Genomic DNA, 21,406 nt, shown 5'->3' on the forward strand with positions numbered 1-21,406 from the left:
GGAACACCTTCCAGGTTATCAGAACGACCAAGAAGGTGTTCTCAGTTGCATTCCCTCAAACTGCCACAAATGGAAGCTTCACCAAGTACAAGTGGACTACATCTTCAGCAAGTGGGGCCAACACACATTGAACATGTTTGCAATGACCTATAACAGGAAATACCAGTACAACACCACCAAGTATTGTCAACCAGGAATCAAGAGCAATGCCTTTTCAGTGAGCTGGCTGGGCATCTTCGCTTACACCTTTCCTCCATTTCTACTAAACCCCAGAATACTGCCGAGGAAGGTGAAAGTGGATCACTGCTTTATGATCCTCACTGCCTCATAGTCCTGTCATGGCCTTGTCATTACTCTTAAACTAACATACTAAGGCATTATGGCTCAAAATGTATTCCTTGCTCATCTGCAGACACCACGGAGAGATTCTGATGGGTAATTGCAACTGCAGATTGGTTACCTTTAGAATATCCACAGGACCCAGACTGGATCCCGAAGACTTTTCAGCATAGCCCTTGCACATTGATAGGTTGCGTTATGCGGCTCCATGCTGACTAAATCAACCTCAGAATTGACCACTGTATCTCTAAATAGACTTCACCCCAGTGCACTAACATCAGTTCCTTTCTTTCTGTGCCTTTGTATGCAGAGTCAGAGGTAGATTTTGTGTTTCTCAAGAGTTTTTCTACAAAACGTGTTTCCAATGTGCAAGGGATAATATACCCTCCTAAATCTACAGAGTTTAACCCCCCTTGTAATGACTGTTGCAAGAAAATGTCTGTGGCACATCCACAAGAGGTGTGTCTCTGTTTTTTTTGGGTCAGGCTATGCAAGGAGTGTGCCCTGATGCACTCAAAGTTGATCCATGAACACAAAGGCATGCTGTTCATCTCTAAGCACTGGAGCACGTCCCATTAGGGCTGCTTCTGCTTAAAGTCAAGAACATGGAGACATTCTTGTCCTTGGGACCAATCCCCGACAGGCCGTAATCATGATCCTAGCCTTCAGGAAAATCAAAGCAAAGAAGAAATACAAGCAGTCCAACGAGCCTTGTCCCAGTCTCACCACTCTCCATCTGAGAAGTCATGAGGACGTCACTGCGCCCCGCTGTCTGGTTCCTGATCCTCTGCCATGGAACCAATTTCGCAGCTCATTTGTATGAACCCTGAATTCCCAGGTCCGTTGGCGATGCCATAAAAGATTGAGGCATTTAAGAAGACCATGGTCCACATCTTCAGCACCTTAACTGCTACCTCTGGAGCAATAGAACCAGCTGGTCTGCCCTCGACATCAGGTGTGCCTCCTGTACTCACTTTGGGTTCAGCTCTGACTAAGGAGCCAGTTCTATGCCTGGCACCACAATTTATGCTGGTTCCTGCTATGTTGATGCAGGAGGAGGACATCGAGCCCACAGTTCGGTCTGATCCAAGAAGAAGGTCATCCTGGCCTTAGTCAAAGCTATGCGTGATTTAGGTTCCTACACGCTTCACCCCCATTCATTCTGACTCTGACAAACACTTAATTTACCTAGAGGCAGTCCTCTAACAACTCTTTAGATCGAAGTCTGACCAGAACCAACAAGCTTTTGGTGATGACTGCGACAATTTTTCCTCACAATCTGATTTTTATATGGACCTACAAGAGGGAAGTGGGCTAGGTACTTTCCCTGACACAGGGTTAGATTCCCCCTCTGGTCTTTCTACAGAAAAATGCGCTTCCTTTGCCATGGTGAATAGAAGGGCAGCTGGAGTAACTCCCAGATTTAAAACTACTTTCAGCTGAAAGAAAGACTAAGGGCATCACACAAATTCTGCAACCAGTCAATTTTCATCAGAACCTCTCGTACTGTTTAATAAAGCCATAGCTGACATTCTTCTTTGCTCTTGATCCAAACCTGTGAACCTGTTTTTCTTACATAGCACCCAACTCCGGATAGCCTGGTGGTAAAGGTTATCTCCAGCAGGGTTAAACCCAATTAATTTACTCCAACCCCATTGGACAGGAAAGTCAAAGAGAATGGAGGCATTTTGGAAGGGGTTCTTCTCCTCTGGCCTCACATTTAGGACAGACGACAGCTGCTTCCGGAGACAATAATCCCACGCATTATGGTACTATGTTGCTGAAATTCGACCTGCAACAATGGAGGAATTCAGAGCCATTTGGCCCAGACCTTCTAGGTTGGCAGTTATGCGGCCAAGTACATATGCTCAGGTCTAGACACAACAGATTTTTTTTGACAGAGGTCTGCATTAGAGTGGTGTCCCGGTGCCATGTCAGGATGAGATCTACAGGCTTTTTGGGTGACATGTGAGCGTCACTCATGGACATGCCTTTGACAGGTTTCGCCTTTGTGGCAAGAGTTCCTACTCTGCTCTCGTGCTTTAAATTATGCAGAGCAACTGCATGCTCCATTGGTCTTTCTACACCGAGACAGTATCCACCAAAATTCAACCACTTTTGAGGCATTGCCAGGGCCTTCAGGCATCATCGAGGCCCTCTATCCCAACAGCAGGTTTACCAGTCCTTTCAGGATCTGGGTAGGGGATCTAGCCATCAACGCCTAGGCCAGCAGCTGCAACAAACTTCCCATGCCCCAACTCGTCCGGCAGCAGCCTCAAAGCTGCTTTAGTTTACCCTTAACAGCAAATGACCATCCAGTGGGAGACCGGATCGCTACTTTTTTCCAGTGGTGGCAGGCAATAATGTCCAGCAGGTGGGTCCTTCAGATAATCCAGAGGCTGCACTCTGTAATTTCATTCCGTGCCGCTGCCTATTCCACCTACATCTGAGCAGCTTTCGGAGGACCTTTTGTCCATTTTGCTGCAGGAAGCCTATGTTCTTTTGGAGAACAAGCCATAGAGAGGGTCCCAGCTGGGAAATCATAAATGGGGTTAATCCTGTTATTTCCTGGTGCCGAAGAAGGGAAAAGGCCTTCATCTTAGATGAGATCTTTGACCCCTCCTGCTGAAGGACAAATTCAAGATACTCACCATGGCCCAGGTTCTCTCTGTCCTGGCTCCAGGAGACTGGATTGTGGCGTTAGATCTGCAGGATGCCTAGTTCAGTGCCCCCGTCCTGCAGGCCCACAGATGCTACTCGTTGTTCATGGTGGGACACGAGCATCTTCAGTTTTCTGTGTTCCCTTTTGGACTCCCAGGTGCCCCTACGTTGGTCTCAACGATGGAGACGGTGGTCAGAAGTACCAGTCTTCACCTTCCATGACAGATGGCTGTCATAGACCACCTCCGGACAACGGCACCTCCTTACATCCTTGGGATTTGTGATCACTGTGCTGAAGTCACTAATGACTCCTGTATAGACACTTCCTTTCATCAGTCATCCTGAATATGGTGCATTTGTAAGCCTTCCCTTCAAAACCACTAGTCCAGGATATTTGGGCTATGATCCCAATGTTTTAGCCTCAATCATGGATCTCAGTGGGGATGGCTCTAAGACTTCTGCATCCTGCACAAGAATCCTGCCAGATGCCACATGCCGGCAAAGCAGTGGGTTGGGAAGTCTCAGTGGTCCCAGCACGGAGGGCGCCTATCTGATTTTATCCAGCTTTCAGGGGAGAATGCAAAAGACCTGCAGTGGTGGCTGTTAGACTGCAGTTGGACCGGTCTCTGCCCACTGGGAGTTGATGGTGGTGACAGATGTGTCACTACTGCACTGAGGTGTCCATCTGGGAGAGGTAGAGATCAGGGGATTCCAATCTCTGGCAGAGGCCTCCCTTCATATCAACTTGCTTTGCATTTAAACCCTTTTCGTCATTCATCAAGGGAAGGCTGGTTCAGGCCATCACACACAACACCACCATGAGGTATTGTAACAAGCAGAGTGGGGTGAGACCCCGGACTCGGTGCACCTCTGGACATGGCTGAATCATCACTGCATCTCCCTGATCTTGGAGAGATCTTTAAATACCAGGGCACGACACCCAGTGGATCACAAATGAAGCTCACTTAAGATCACAAACTTTGCCACCTTCAACTCTAGCAGCTTTACTTATCTGCTCCACAATTCTAATAGGATCAGATCACATTGAACACCCTTTGTGTTTACTAACTAGTAACATCAAATGTACCCAATCGCCTAGAGACTTTCCATTTCTTGTGATCCGTCTATTCCTTCATTTTGTCTTAATAAAGTCTCACATGTTGTCTGACCATCCCAGGAGGAGACAGAGGGGGCGCCCAGCAAGTCAGGGAGCCCTCACAGAAGCAGGCAGCACCCGCAGAAGTACCTGAACAGGCACTTGGAAGAAGAGTGAACCGGAGTCCACGCGAAGTCACAAAAGGGAGTCCCACGACGCCGGAGGACAACTCAGAAGGTTGTGCACTGCAGGTTAGAGTGTCTGGGACCCAGGCTTGGCTGTGCACGAAGGAAATCCTGGAAGAGTGCACAGGAGCCGGAGCAGCTGCAAATCACGCGGTACCCAGCAATGCAGTCTAGCGTGGGGAGGCAAGGACTTACCTCCACCAAACTTGGACTGAAGAGTCACTGGACTGTGGGAGTCACTTGGACAGAGTTGCTGAGTTCCAGGGACCACGCTCGTCGTGCTGAGAGGGGACCCAGAGGACCGGTGATGCAGTCTTTTGGTGCCTGCGGTTGCAGGGGGAAGATTCCGTCGACCCACGGGAGATTTCTTCAGAGCTCCTGGTGCAGAAAGGAGGCAGGCTACCCCCAGAGCGTGCACCTCCAGGAAACAGTCGAGAAGCCGGCAGGATGAGCGATACAAGGTTGCTAGTAGTCATCTTTGCTACTTTGTTGCGGTTTTGCAAGCGTCCTGAGCAGTCAGCGGTCGATCCTTTGGCAGAAGGTGAAGAGGGAGATGCAGAGGAACTCTGGTGAGCTCTTGCATTCGGTATCTGAAGAATTCCCCAAAGCAGACACCCTAAATAGCCAGAAAAGGAGGTTTGGCTACCTAGGAAAGAGGATTGGCTACTAAGAGAGGTAAGAGCCTATCAGAAGGAGTCTCTGACGTCACCTGCTGGCACTGGCCACTCAGAGCAGTCCAGTGTGCCAGCAACACCTCTGTTTCCAAGATGGCAGAGGTCTGGGGCACACTGGAGGAGCTCTGGGCACCTCCCCTGGGAGGTGCAGGTCAGGGGAGTGGTCACTCCCCTTTCCTTTGTCCAGTTTCGCACCAGAGCAGGGCTGGGGGATCCCTAAACCGGTGTAGACTGGCTTATGCAGAGATGGGCAGCATCTGTGCCCATCAAAGCATTTCCAGAGGCTGGGGGAGGCTACTCCTCCCCAGCCTTCACACCTATTTCCAAAGGGAGAGGGTGTTACACCCTCTCTCAGATGAAATCCTTTGTTCTGCCTTCCTGGGCCAGGGCTGCCTGGACCCCAGGAGGGCAGAAACCTGTCTGAGGGGTTGGCAGCAGCAGCAGCTGTAGTTGAGACCCCGGAAAGGCAGTTTGGCTGTACCCAGGTTCTGTGCTAGAGACCCGGGGGATCATGGAATTGTCTCCCCAACGCCAGAATGGCATTGGGGTGACAATTCCATGATCTTAGACATGTTACATGGCAATGTTCGGAGTTACCATTGTGACACTATACATAGGTAGTGACCTATGTATAGTGCACGCGTGTAATGGTGTCCCTGCACTCACAAAGTCTGGGGAATTTGCCCTGAACGATGTGGGGGCACCTTGGCTAGTGCCAGGGTGCCTACACACTAAGTAACTTTGCACTCAACCTTCACCAGGTGAAGGTTAGACATATAGGTGACTTATAAGTTACTTAAGTGCAGTGGTAAATGGCTGTGAAATAACGTGGACGTTATTTCACTCAGGCTGCACTGGCAGGCCTGTGTAAGAATTGTCAGATCTCCCTATGGGTGGCAAAAGAAATGCTGCAGCCCATAGGGATCTCCTGGAACCCCAATACCCTGGGTACCTCAGTACCATATACTAGGGAATTATAAGGGTGTTCCAGTATGCCAATGTGAATTGGTGAAATTGGTCACTAGCCTGTTAGTGTCAATTTGGAAAGCAGAGAGAGCATAACCACTGAGGTTCTGGTTGTGGACATCATAGGTGTCCTCAGAGCCCAAAAGTGATTACTTGCACCAGTGTGCAGATCTCTAACTTGGGACCTTTTTAGATGTAAAAGGAGTCATTCAAAAGAATTGAGGGGAGGTTTTGTTTCAGGAGTCTGGAGATCTGCTGTTAGATAGAGTAATAACCAGAAAGAGCATTACCGAAGATAAGGGACTAGTTCTTCTGATGGAAACGTCTAGCTGGAGATTTTTCACCTTAAGAATGGATACCAAAGCTGTACCTCCCCAGTTGGTGGGTCTGTAGACTGACGCGGATCAAAAAGTCTTGCAGGGCCGCATGGTCAAAATACCCTTCCCGTCAGGCCTAGCCATCACAGCAGTAGTGCTTTTTTAGCATGTGCACTGATGTCCAAGTTGTTGCATAACAGATACCGAGGACATGTACCCCACATGCCAGCATGGTGGTAGGTACTCTCACCCTGGTGGAATGTAATCCCAACCCTTCTGGAAGCTGCTTCTTTTGCCGTTGCGTAGAAGATCATAATGCAGAGGACTATCCACCTGGATAAGGTCCCCTTCTGCACAGCCTTGTCTTTCTTTGCATCAGAATCCCACAAAGCGCTGATAGTCTACTCAATGGGCTTTGGTTCGATCGACACAAAGAATCATTTGAGGTCCAGACTATGAGGTGGGGCAAAGAATGTTTAAAGAATGATGGATTGTATGACATGAAAGGAGGCCACAACCTTCAAGGGAAAGCTGCTCTGGCCTTCAGTACCAGGTTTTCCAGAAGGAAGATGGTATAAGGTGACTTGACTGACAGATTGAAGCTCATTAATGTGGTGTGGTGATTTTATCATGATGAGGAAAATAGACTTCAGGGTCAGTAGAAGTACGAGACAGCTGTGTAATAGCTTAAATGAGGTACACATGAGGAAGGTAAGAACAGAGTTAATGTGCCACGGTGGCATCACAAAAGGCTTTGGTGGAAACATGTCGAACAAACTTTTGAGGAAACGCAACAAAAAATCTGATCAAGGGCAGTTGATCTGGTAAACGTAAAAATGCTGTAAGGGCCAACAAGTAACCCTTAACAGTACCCGCTGCAAGACTTTAATGATCCAAAGACTGAACAAACAGCAACATATCCAACAGTTTGCTTGTAATGGATCTGTGTTTTGGGAGCCTTACAAAGCCACAAACTTGTCTCCGCATTCGGTGTGAATAGATTTAATAGAAAGAGGAGTGGCCTTCAATGTGACATCCACTACTTCACGAGGTAGATCGATTGCATTCAAGTACTGTGGCTCAATCTCCACGCATGGAGGCGTAGATTACACAATCACAGATGTGAGACGATCCCTGCTGCTACGACAGAAGATCCTCCCAAAGTTGCAGTCTGATCAGAGGAGAGATGGTCATGCCCATAAGTTTTGGACACCTCACTTTCCTGGCCCAATCCAGAGCCACTAAGGTGGCTTTGACCCAGTTGTTCTTGAACTTCTGCAAAACTCGAGACAGGAGAGTTATTGCCAGAAAGTCATATACAGGAGCCTTAAGCACCACTTTAAGCAGAATGCTGTGAACATGAATGGAAAAAACATGTTTACACTGATAATAGCAATGTCTTCTTAGATGCTGTGGACAATGTGTTTTAAAGCATGGGTGTTGCTTAACATGTGGCAGTGGAAGCTCATGTGAGGCCTGATGGAACTTTTTAGATGCAGTCCCGCTTAGCCCTAGTACAGTTCCAGATGTAGTCCGTCGTAGTGCACTCCTAAACAAGGCCCATTCAATTGCTGTGGCCATCAAACCAGGTAACAAAAGACTGAGTCTGTGCCACCTGCTTTATCGGCTACATTGTTGGCCAACAACAGAAGGGCCCACTTGCAGTGACCAGTCTCCTGAAAGCCAGGTGGACAGTAGTGCAAATAATGAAGCCAAGTCTGCCTCAAAGGAATTAGTGGGAGAGGAAGTTGGGGGAGGGGTGAGGGAAATGGAAGCTAGACACTGCCTGCCCAAATTACTGTTCCCCAAAATAAGTTTATTTAGTACTTTTGACACTGATCCATGTTGTGGAGACAGCACCTGCGAGCCACTAAGAGGTAACACACGACTTCACCATCTCTCAACTCATATTGTTTTGAGTGTCTAGTATTTCCTCTTTGTGTCACATTAAAGGAGACACCATCCCTTCCTCCCTAAACCTGTAGCTAACAGGGATGTTGTTTTTTGTATTAAAAAAAAAAGGATGTATGGGGAGGCTGTTGTTCATTCACATGACCTCTCTATTTGTGCATTAGATGCACTCCTGTTAAGCACCTAGTACTCCAAATCCTTCTTTTGAGACTCATTGCCAAAAAAGGCTGCTAAGATCATATCACACATGTTGGGATAATTCTACACCATGTTCTGATCGAATATTGATACCAATTAAAGGTCCTGGTTAACCAAGTCCTCAGGAAGGGCCTCAAATACACCTACATCTTATTACTGCACAAGTACCAGAGGCTGCCTGCTACAAGGACCAGTGTGCCAGCGTGAGGAAGCATTGTAGCATACGTGTGGGGAATACTAACTTTCAGCTTGCTGGAGGCACCTAGATTGTTGCTCGCAGGTGGGCAGCTTGGATGAGCAGATTAAATAAATAGTCCTCAACAGACCACCATCCAAGATGATCCATTCCTGGAGCAGAAGGAACACCGAAGTCCTCATATTTGTGGCAACTGTGGGAGAGACATCCACCATGCAGGTAAAACATGCTTGACTTCTGGCAACCAAAACCACTTTTGCAAGAGTATGCAAAGGGGAGGCGCGGAAGAAGAGCTGGCAGGAGAGGAACACTTCCTGCAAGTATAAGAAACATAGGTTTTGCCCAGGACATTGTGTTGCACCAGTTAAACCAACCCAGAAAACACATATGTGTGCCCAGAAGGAGTAGCCAAGGAAGATGAGGACATTTTTCTCATTTCTGCTGTTGATCATAAATCAAGAACCAAACTACCACCACCCAAGTGTGAGACTTTTCTCAATAAAACAAAGATTGTGCTGCTTATGGGTATGGGGGAGTCAGTCAATGTCATGGACAAGGTGCAGTTTTGTAGCCTGCAAACTCTGCTCAAAATCCAAAATACCAAGACCTGCATCATTGAAAAAGGCAGCAGAGACCCACTGCTTGTAATAAATTTTGGTTAACCCAGTAAGCCATGACGATCAAACCATAACAATGAGCCTCTTTGTGGTCAGTGACAACACCTGCATGTTCATTACCTGCATCAGAACTGCGACATCAGTGTAATTCTTAGTGAACTTCAAGATCTCTTCCAGGGACTGGACATCTGAAGGCCAACTCAGAGAAGCTTCACATCGACAATACCATTCAACCTGTTGCTCTCTGACACAGGTGACTCCTGTTTCATCTGACAAAGTTAAACTTGAACTAAAGTGATTGAAATGCATTGAGGTGATTGAGAAAGTGTTGGGACCCACGCCGTGGGTTTCACATATGGTAGTAACCATGAAAGACAACCAATCAAAAGCTATCAGGATCTACATTGCTATGAGGCTACTCAAATGCTGCAAATCACAGGGAATGGCACATCACTAACACTCTGTTATGTACTAGCTCACTTACATGGAGTGAAGTGGTTCTTGAAGGTGGACCTCAACGCAGGGTGCTACCAGCTCATGCTGGACAGGGGCAGTTGGTGAATCACAACTTTTCTGCTCATTTTGGGCTCAGGCGATACAAGAGACTGACTTTTAGAATCAGTTCTGCTGCTGAATACTTTCAAAGGAAATATTCTAAATGACTTGGTGGGTGTCATAAATGTAAGCAACAATATCCTCAGTTGCGTTCAGACCCTGGTAGAATACAACATACTATTCCAAGACAATCTCCAGTACCTCAGTGAAGCATGCTTCACCTTGCAAAAAGACAATTGTGAGTTCTTGAAGAACAGCATCAAATTCTTCTGATATATTATTGGACAAGGGACTCGTCTTAGACCGAAAGAAAGTTGAAGACCTGAAATGGATGTCGGCGGCTCACAATGCCCTGGAAGTCAGACACTTCCTAAGAATGATTAACTATTGTGGCCAGTTCATTTTGAATGTAGCCACTTTGTCACAACGCCTTTGGGACATCGCTAATTTGAAAACAGTTTGATCCTGGCAACAAAAGCATGAAACACCCATACCAAAAGTGCAAAAAGACACACTGCAATCCCGCCACGTTTGCCAGCAGAGTGCTCACAGACACAGAAAAAAGATGTTCTCAGATTGAACGAGAGGCTCTAGCAATTCAGTGGGCGTGCACACATCCCCCCCCCCCCCCCAACCCATCTATACCACTTTGGACGGGAATTCTCAGTCCTGACAGACCACAAACCACTGGTCCCATTGGTCAGAGGGACGTCTGTTTCCCCGGCCACGGATCGAAAAATGGCTGCTCCAGCTTCAAAGGTACAATTTTTAAATCAAGTACATGCCAGGATCAGACATACCTACTGACTGGCTTTTGCAACATCCCACTGAAAACAGCACAGAGGACCAAATCCACATAGATATATATACGGCTTACATCACAGAATGCTTGCTTGAAATCCTCCTCCTTGGACGAAATTGTTTGGAAGTCCCACATGGACAGCAGCTACTTGTCCTCCTAGACATCTGCTCGAAATACCTCACAATTGAAATAATGGAGTCTACAGCATTTGACAAAATGAAACCCAAGCCAGAAAAGATCTTTACAACACATGGGCTTCCTGTTCACCTTAAGACTGAAAACGGACCACCCAGTCATGGGCAATAAATACGTCAGCCAATACGTGCAAGCACTAAGTATCGGACATTGCAAAATAACGTCTCGTTGGCCACCAGCAAATGAAGAGGTTGAGCATTTTATGTGTTTGTTGAATAAGGCCCTGTGTATTGCAGTGGGGAGGAATGAGATGTTGATTTGGCACTTCAGTTCCCTGTGTACCCACTGAAACACCCACATTGTATTACCAAATCCTTGTCTGCCACCGTGCTTTCCAAGAAAGCCCCCAGAGATTCCATCCCTACTGCTCCAAGATGGGTTCTGTCCCGAACTGCCCATGTGCTACAATGCAACAATGAAAGCCAAGCCTTGGGGAGGAACGCTGTGGGCCCGCACATATACACTGGACTTTGTGTTTGCTCAAAGATAGACACCCATGTTGCAAATTTAGATTGCCGTATGAAAGGACACCGTGGGTTAGGACTGACATGAAGGGTACACTGATTTCTGCATGGCGACATGCTGAGACCATCACTCGGAATGTGTCTGTGTTTAAAAGAATGACACCTGCGGAAAGGGTGAGAGATTTGCAGGAACAACTGGAAGAAGGAAGAGGCTGCATAAAAATGGGACAAGGAGGAACCTGTGAGTGCAAAGAAGACTATGAATGTTGCTGACTCCCAAGACAGTCCAAATATTCCTAGAAACCCAGGGTGCTGCAACCGGAGGGGTGTCCGTTGCCTAAAGCTAGACAGCGGAGCAACGCTGATCTCCGAAAAAAAATCCAAGGCCTTCCTAGCGAATAAGAGACTTTGTATCGTATTTGGGGGGTTGTTTGTTATTGTTATATGAGTGGAAAGGGAGGTAGAGTGTCACCCCGAACGACCTGGTGTGTTATGCACCAGGACGAGTAGAGAGGTACGTGCGTCAGAAAAACGATAAATGGGCTCGGTATTAACATGCTGGAATTGGCATCCCCTACAGAAATATAAACAAATATATAGATTTATCCGCTCATAAGATAAACATATCAGCAACAACCAATGGTTAATTGTTTCTCTCGCAGTGGGCCTTTCATGTCAATTGTACTGAGTTATAATTGCATTTATATAGCGCTTACTACCCCCGACGAGAGGCTGGAGCGCTTTAAGCCGGGCAGCACGCTGCTCCGGAACGCGAGGGTTTTTCTTCTTTTTTTTCCCCAACAAATTAAAACAAATTGATCTCTGTCGACAGATGATAATTTGTAAAGGAATGTATATTAAACCTGAATTGTATTGCTGTTTTTAATTAATTAGTAATAATTTGTCAACTATGTTAATGTTAGACTTCATCTATAATTCTGTATTATATTGCTAATCCTACGCGTTTCTCGGTTTCAGGCTCTGGAGGGCAGCAAAGAGCTTGAAACTATCCTCGGCGTTTCGGACCGCTCTCTAGATCTGAAGTCTGAGCTGCGAAGGACCAAGGAGCTAAGTAAGGAAAAGATAAGTCACTCATGAACTGGTTTTAATAACGCAGCTGATATTTTTTTGCGTTGTAACTGAGTTTGTTATGGTGCAACTTCTGCAAAAACAACATAATCTCCAATTTACAACTGCCGGTAGGGTTCTCGAAGGGCAAATGTCCAGCGAGGATTGAAGCGCTGTATAAATTGTTCAGACCAAACTAATACTCTTTATATGCTAACACTGATGGAAGTTTTCTAGATGTAGTTTCTAGTTTTATAGCATGTGAATACCCCAAAATCGAATTTGTTATCCTTAATTCCATACAGTGAAATACTGAAGCGTGCTCTCCGGGTACACCGTCCGCGAGTGCTGAAATGTAAACACGAGCCCCTTGTCAAGTGACCAAGTGCACGCCACTGATGATGTACTGTTGCTGTACAGCTCGATGCAAATTTACGATTCCATGAATCGAAAGTGGATTGAAAAACTCGTTTTTTATTATTCTTGCTGATCCTTGATAAAGGTATTGTGATCTTTTTCGTTTGTTAACAACAAAGGGCATATAGTGAAGACTGGAATCTACAAACAAGAAACTATTTCCTGAACTGTATACCACCTGGGCCATGTAGATGATAGCCCCACTGCTTTTCAGGACGTTCTCGTTCATCAGGAAGTTATTGTTTTTTTTATATTTAATACAGACAAATACAGTCAAAATATGCTAATATAAAACCCAATGCGGAGAAAACAACATTAATAAAAACTTTATTCATATCTTCTTTCTTTTGCCACATATAAATGTGACTTGCCTGGAAGCTCTTCTCTAGAATACTTGAAGGGTGTCATCTCCGGCGGGAGCATCCTCACTGTGCTGGACACCTCTCACTCCACAGCTTTGATCCTTAATGCTTCTGAAGCCTGGCCATGGGGGAGTTAGGGAGTCTACTTCCAATTCCATGTGAAACTTTCTTTTGTGTACGACTGCTCCGTTGGCTTGTAAGAACTTCTTCCCTACAGGTGCAAGTGAGTGTTTCTGGGGACCCACTCTCACATTTTTGTATTGGAGTAAAATGTGCCTATCATCACTTCATGGGGTGCCACGGTTAGTGTGCCCAGTCAGCGGTATGGACATTACTACCTGCTTGATTGTGCCATCAGCGCACCTGGGCTTGAGAGGCAGTGCTGGCTGGAGGCTTATTTGGTGAGTGGCAGTAGAGAAGTGGTTGAGTAAGCTGGATGTGGGAGTGTTCCTGTGGGTCAGAGAGAGTTGCGGGCATGAGGAGGGTATTCCTTTGGTGCTGGGCTTATGTCCTTGAGCCCTGTGGACTAAATTATTATTTTTGAAAGGTAGCAACTCTGGGAAGGGAACAAAACCCATGGGAATCCAAAACCCAATGCACGATCAGCTCGTGCTAGACTGATGTAAATCACCACTAGCCAGCATCACTGGGCTCTCCTGATCCAGATACATCCTTGCACCCCAGGCTAGAGCTGCAGTTTGAGAGGAGCCCCGAAGTACCAAACACTTGCAGCCAATAAGTGGGTGAGAAAGGGTGGGTCTTCACCATAGAGTGGCTGAGATAAGACACATGTGTGATACCTTTCCTAAGTACTAGGTTGAGCATGCCACAAACCCAGCACATAACAGACAGGAAGCCACAGTTTACCCCATAGGTGTCACTGGTGACATCTGAGATGTTACTTATTATTCTTTGCACATAGGTGCCTGGCACCCCAGGATCGGCTAGCACTGGAGGCAGTGACTGTATTCAGGTTACTGGTGGGACACATATGCTGTGATTTTGTCCATAATTGTACTGCATTTTTTTGGTTTGGCCTGTCCGGTGTTACAGCTTTGAAAAAGAGTAACATTGATGGAAGTGGTGTGGTGTACATAGTTTCAAACATACCCACATATAGCCATATGAGCAGTCTGATTGACATGCTCATCGAGTGAAGATGAAATGGATCTTATACTGCCGGACCTCAATAGCTCTGCAGAGGTTTGACCTTTTAGGATTACACACTGTGTAAAATTTGTTTTTCTTCAGGAGGGTGATTAACTACATCAGTGACTGATGACAACCCTTGTCATGGTGAACCCTCAAAGACGCTAAATAAACCAGAGCTCAACCCCATGAAAGCTATGGCACAGAGAAGAGTGGCATAACTTCCGGCAATGTCTAAAGTATATATGCAGTACCAAAACAAAAATAAAGTGAAAATGCAAAACAATAAAAATCCTAACCGAATTAGAAAAACAGAGTAAACCTTATTAAACAAAATGACACCAAATCACAAAAATCCGACAAGAGGAACCAGAGATAAGGATTTTAAAAAGTTTTGCAAAGAATTAGTGCCAAAAATCACAAAGCACTATTGATAGTCAAAGGTCATGCTAGACTTGGGATCTAGGTTCATTTTGAGGCTGACTTTGATGGAGCGCAGGTCGGATATACCAACCAAGATTGCTCTGGTAAAAGATTTTATTTTCTGACTTGGGGCCTAATTTAGAGTTTGGTGGACAGGTTACTCCCGCTCACACATGATGGATTTCCCGTCCACCGTATTACGATCTCCATGGGCTATAATGGGATAGCAATACGGCGGATGGTATGTCCACTAAGCTCTAACTCATACCCTTAGTCCTTTAAGTTCCGGTCCAGTAGAGGAATGCACTTCTAAGATCCCCAGGATGACAGGAGAGGCACTTAGAGACCAACAGTCCAGTCCAGAGCCACTTGCTGATGGTCAGTTGGGCACTTTCAGGAAAAAGCCTTTTATACCTTGCTGTGTCCCTGTAGCTTGAACAGGAGGTCAGCTTTATGACCCTTGGAGTCTGCTTTTGTGTCCTGGGTACATGAGGGAGCAGGTTCAGTCCTTCGGGGCTCCTCTCAGGTCACAGCCGCATGGCCATTCCCCTTCAGATCTTTCTCAGTTCTAGGAAGTGTTCTGAAGCTTGAGGTGCTACGTTGATGCCTGGCATTAGCTAGTGGATGGGAATTATTCCTGGGCACACCCTAACCAATGGAATAAAAGTTCCTAGGCCTACTCTGCCCATTTTGGGCATTTTCAAGATTGTGAACGTCTTCGACCCCACTAAGTTTGGGCATTGAGGATGTGTGTTTGGTGAGTGTACTATGGTAGTGCTAGAGTCCTTCCACATCTAACACTATACCCACAACAAACCCAGGGACAGAATTCTGGTAGGTCAAAAGCAGAGATCTTCAGCAACCATGCATCGGATCCATAACATTGTCTTGTCATCCTTTTCTCTTCCCTTTCAAGTGTGCCCCAAGTGTAATTTTGTGGAACCAGCGAAACTGTCGAGCAGGATTTGACACTTGATCAGGACTTAATTTGGTGTCAGTAAGGATGCCCACAGCCACCACCCTGCATGTTCTGTGCAGTTCATAGGAGCCATCCCTGCCCATTCAGGTCATCATATTGTTTGCTTCTATAAGGCATTTAACACATATTCAAGGCTAATTATTGACTTAGTGAAGCTGGAGAGCCAATGCAAATTAGCCTTCTGAAATCTCATGCAGAAAAAAGTAACTTTCTAAAAGCTACTTTTCCTCACATGGACATCGATTCACCAAAATACCAAAGGTAATGGAAATGACATCACACATCCTTGACCTTAATGACATCACATGAAGTGACATCATATGACTTTTGACCCTCTGAAGTGATGAATCCTTCTTTAACAGGCCTTTTGTAAATTTCATTACATAAGTCTAGCTAGAAGGGAAAAAGTTGCTAATAACCTGAGGTCATAGTGGGCGAGATTAGTGAGGAATGACTTGCTTATATTTCTTTAATTTAAAAAATACAGTCCCCTACGTTTTGTTAATACAATCCTCCCAGAATAGTTAATTCCGACTGTAGAAATGCCTCCGCTGAGAGGGAAAGGAAAGGTGGTCTCTTGTGCTTTGGAACCAAGGGATGGGGGGACCACTTAACAAGAAACAAGCCTTCTTTCCAGGATGTCTGCTCCCTGAAAGAAATGTAAATGTGTGCAGTTAATTTGCAAATGTAAAGGCTGCTTGGAAACTCCCCCTGGCGTTAATTGATGGAATCACTTGAAGCTTTATGATGACAAAGATGTATTTATTTTGAGGGCTAATGTAAGTGTTAGCAGCGGAGTTCTGGAATGAGTGCTTTTACTGAGCACATATAAAAAAAAAGTTTGCTCCAGGTACAGTGTGATTGCATGTTACTAAAATCTATATTTTGAAAGTACTTTTTTAATGTTAAACCTAATCTTTTCCACATTTTATGGCAGCCTATCTTATACTGTGTTTAGTGAAACTTTAAACGAATGGCTTACATATTTATAGTTCTTTGTACCACAGGCTGGGCCTCGTAGTACAAAAAATTCTACAAGTCACTAGTCCCCAGTGCAGCAACCAGGATTTCGTTTATTGGCTGTCTGGTCAGAAATCTGCAGCGATCACATTAACCAAAGAGGTTTCATAACATAAAATAATTAATTACCCACTGATTAGTTCAACTTGGGTGTATTTTTCATTTAAGGCGTTTGCGTTATTCTATATACAATTATCGGAAAGTGAATTAGCAACAAAATAGTTACAGAATATTTTGCTGTTCATAGCAATGCCTAGACACTGTCCCCCACACTCGCTGTTGCCTTACAATTTTTTAAACACACTTCAAACTCAACGAATAACTGATGCTAGGGCTGAATTTGACCAGCAGTTTGAGCTGAGAGAAACAACGCTTACTAAAAACAGGGCCTGTGGATATATCTTTATTCAGCGTCCCTGATTATTCTCAGATTACAGACATGGGTCACTGGGGAGGGACATACCCACATCAAGCCTGGCAGGGTTTCCTGTGACCAAGGACTTCCTCTATGAACTCCTTTAGGAGCTTTATCATTTTCAGATAGCAGCCCAGCTGGAGAATGTGTTTGCCACACATGTATAAAAAAATATAAAATCTAAATCCATGGCTACTTGTGAGGTCCACCAGAGGTCACATGTAGATGTTACAAACAATAGGCTGAGAAGCAATCCGAACAGGATTCCACTAGTTACCTCTTATGTGTTCAATTCATAAGGAGTTCATAAGATTCAATAAATATCTGAACCCTTGCTCGGGATTGTTTCATCTCAGATTCCCGTGTGGGTAAGCTTATTGACCAGAATAGGATGGTCCACAGTGTTGACCAGAAGGGTGCTCTGCAATGATACAGCCCAGATTTTATATGGAGTAGAGATCAATTGAGTACCATGCAAACCTTAAGGAATGTTAAAAAAAAAAAAAACTGCTCAGTTTGCCAAGCTCCTCAAAGGTCCTGTCAATTAAGATGGAAGAAAATTTAACAGCCTAGGGTTATTGGGCAGGATCCCTTACTCTTACTTCTGGGAGAGGCTTAGAGTTCTCAAATGTGTAAGGTTGCAACTCTTTACCAGGAAGAGACTACTAAAGTGAAAGGACTTGGGCTGGGGGAGGTAAGGAGACATTTGCTTATGACTGCTAAACCCCTAAAAGCAAAGTTATCCATGTCTGATTTGTGACACAAGCTTATCGAAAAGAGAATTGCAATTCCAAGCAAATCTGAAGCAAGGTTAAGTGATGTTTTAACACACATTCAGGTGAGTACTCCAGGGATTCTCAGGAGGAGTAATGGAATGTCCCCATCTTGCTGTTTTGCCTAGTTGGAAAATGAGAACGTCGATTTTAAAATTTCAAATAGGTTGTAACCCTTTTTTGGGGGGTATCCTGACATGGCAACATAAATTCGGGAAAATGGATGTCAGTTTTTCTGTGGTTTATCTTCTAAATGTAATATTGCACGTTATAGTGGCTTTTTTTTTTTTTTAAACTGTTAAGAGAAAAGATTTAAAAATCTTGTTTTCTCTAAATACGTAACAGGGAACCATTGTGAAGGACGCAATCTAATGGTTTAAGGTGTAGTTTTCGGATGTAACTTGTGCTGTGGGTAATTTTTATTAACAGAAGAGACTATCAGTAACGTTTTAGTGTTTTTATTCATATACAAATTATAGTCTTGTTTATAAATTAGTAGAATGTATATTTGGATATTCTTTTTGCTGTATTGGTTTTGTTTAATATGCATATCTAAACAAACAATTTTTTTACTTACTGACTAGGCCGTGGTGTTGAATGTTGCTGATCTATTTAGCAATACCAATATGCTGGGTAGCACCAATCTGCTAATCCATAGAGCTAGAATGTGGTTTGTTTTGAGAAACTGGAATCACACAGAATATGTTGTTCTGCTTTAGCCAGCATTGATGAGGGTTATTTGTATTGGTATCCTTTATAAATTCTGGTGCCAACAGACCCAGAGGTCAATAGTGCAGTACTCGGTCCCTACCATTGTTAGTTTCTTGTAATACCTATAACATAATTTAATACTTCCTAAGGAGGTACCTTATTGTGGAAACATAATATACTGGTATGTGCAGATTATTATGTACATAACTTAGACTCCTGAAGTAACCATGAAACCGTGAACAATGTATTACAAGAAAGCTCCACTGTGTGATGCTCGTTCTATAATCAGAAACTGATTTAGGACTTGGGGCAATGAAGTGCAAGGTTCCACGGGCTTTCCGGTACTTTCACCCCAAACATTCAATCTCTGAAGCCGGGCCCATTCCCTGGACACTATCAGGCTGCAGAGCATTGGCTGTTCTTGCTGTCACTCAGTTTCCCTAGTTCTCAGTGACTACAAGAAAACCTAATAAGTGGCACTCAGCAGCTGCATCCTCTCCTTTCTTTGGTGTTGGAGTCTGGCCCTACAGTGGAGAATGGAGGAGGTGTGCGGAGTGCTTCTGAAAACGACATTAACCCGTGCCAAGCAGGATGGTTGGAGCCCAGCGTGGCAGCGGATATGTTAACGCTGCAGTGCAAGGATCTGTTTTCACCCTCAGTTTTTAAGCTTTGCCATCTTTGTCTTTTTTTTTTTTTTTTTAAATGAAAAGTTGTGAAATCAAGGGCTTTAGCAGACCGTAAATAAGAATGTCTGCATCATAACTGTGCAGGAAGACTAGGCGCCAGCATTCATTAAGACATTGTGAGGGGATATGGTGCAGAGTCAAAGCACTCTGTCTATAAAAGAGAAGTGTTCTTAAAGGCAACATTTTTTAACAAATGTTTGATTATATTTTTGCGGTGTGGTTTTCAAGCAAATTGTGCAACTTACTTCAAGAACGAAATCAGAAGAAAATGTTATAATTCGTCAGAGTTATGATTTGTATAAGAAATCCTGGCGCATATGCCTCTTGAAAAATACATTGTGTGACATACACGAGTTGATATCCTTTTAACAATATCTACTCTCATTGTAAACAAAGAAAAGAAAAAAATATCAGTAGTATGATATTTTCTTTATTCAGACATAAGAATCAAAAACATATCTGATATCACATACATCACCATTGTTATGCGGGCGATGACATTGTTTACTTTCCATGCAATGCTTGTCGTTTCTAAGAACAATGATAGTTAAATTATTTAAAATGGCTTCGTGTTGTATGACCACTCAATTGTTTTAATCTGATCCCTGCATGGCTTACCTTTAAATGATGGTTGCATTGGGACGTCTACAGCCAGTAAGAAAATACATGGTCATGAATCAGATCAAAATACATTTTGAGATGTTAGAAAAAAATGCAATGGGTGTCATCCTTCCCGGCTTCCGAAGTTTGAAATCACCTGTAGCAATAACAGGAAACTGCATTTGGCCATCTGGTCGGTGTGTTGATTATGCTCTTTATGGTGAAGAACGCTCCTAAAACAGGAATGGGAGCTGGTGAACACGTGTCCCCATTTGAAAGTCTACCTAGAACAAGCAGTGGGGCCAACCTGCTTGTGATTATCGGAAGTGACGTCACACGGGCCATAAAGCTCCTTAATTATAAAAAAAAGTTTCCAGTGTTTGATGTATTACAGTTAAACTTTAAAACTAGGTAATTAAAGAAAGAAGACACCTTGTATCTCCCATTAGAACATGGACGTTGATTTTCTCATTTGGATAAATTAGTTGTTCTTTGTCTCTCCTCTGTCCTGTATTGTGCTTTGTATTTTATCCTGTTTAGAATTTTCAGAGTCAAAGCAGCGTTTTAAATTGCGAATCCATGTATGTGTTTTTTTTATTAGTCGCTGAAGTAAAGAAAGTGAAGGTAACGCGCCTCCGAAATACAAAACCGCTATAAGGTAAGGCCTGGGCGTTTATAATGGTGGGTGTTTCATGCTAGTGTCGATGCATCGCTTAAGGTTCGCCACAGTACTAATGGGCTCTTGTGTTTCAATTCTTGGCAAGAACTAGCATAACATTTGGCATAGCTCGCCTCACATTATGTCTAGCCTTCTCTTTTAAATGCAGTGCTGTTTTCTGTTGCTTAGAATAAAGCTTTTATCGATGCACGAAAAATGTAGCTCTTTTTTAAGTGTCAAAATCTAATTATTGTGATATGTGGTTGCTAACAGGCACATCAATTTTCCCTGGATAAGTCTTCCATGAATTAATCCATCCTAGACTGTTGTTTTTTGTCATTAGTGAAAGGTTAGCTGTTTCATGTTTGATTATTAGTACATTACCTGTAGGCAGTATTTTCACAGCTGCCGTGTTTAGCTTGTTCCATCTTGGCATATATCGGTTAGTTTATCAACTTATGTTCCCTTTGCCTGCATTTTTAACAGTACAGATAATATTTGTGTACAGTGTTTGCCCTGATGCTTATTTTTGGAAGGCTGAACAATTTGTTGTGTGTCATAGACTTCTGTTTTAGCTTCTCCGGGCTTAGCTTCTGCATCGAAACTTAACACATTCTGAGAAAACTAAACAATTCTGTACAATTATTTTCATTGTGGTAATGTTTTTTAGAAAGCACAAAATGGGTTGTGTTAGCCCAGAAATGAAATAGCCAGGGGTGGTCTTTGTGACTCGAAGGAGCTGCGACAGTTTCAGTAGGTCTGTCAGGTCATATATGCCCTGCTTATAGCATGAGTGAGAACTGACACAAGCCTAATATGTTAAAATGTAGCCATTCGGTTTATATTTCTTAAGGGGCTCCTCTGAGGGGTATTGTTGTACATCTGATGCTTTTGTTGCTTTGTGGCTCTGAAGGAGCTTCTCATATTAACACATTTCGATCTCGGTACAAATAAGTTTTTGCCACAAAT

At 44.1% G+C, this 21,406-nt stretch overlaps 1 protein-coding gene across 2 annotated transcripts in view; it reads left to right on the top strand.

The window, feature by feature from the left end:
- ITGB3BP (integrin subunit beta 3 binding protein) overlaps window positions 1-21,406 on the top strand; it is a 288,073-nt gene that overhangs the window by 214,768 nt on the left and 51,899 nt on the right. For both annotated transcript variants that reach the window (XM_069232522.1, XM_069232523.1), the window contains exons 6-7: window positions 12,155-12,248; window positions 20,381-20,437. In XM_069232522.1, coding sequence (XP_069088623.1) covers window positions 12,155-12,248; window positions 20,381-20,436 — 150 coding nt within the window. In that variant the 3' untranslated portion in view covers window position 20,437. The remainder of the gene's footprint in view (window positions 1-12,154; window positions 12,249-20,380; window positions 20,438-21,406) is intronic.

Source organism: Pleurodeles waltl, chromosome 4_2 (assembly GCF_031143425.1).
Source record: "Pleurodeles waltl isolate 20211129_DDA chromosome 4_2, aPleWal1.hap1.20221129, whole genome shotgun sequence".
NCBI lineage: Eukaryota > Metazoa > Chordata > Amphibia > Caudata > Salamandridae > Pleurodeles > Pleurodeles waltl.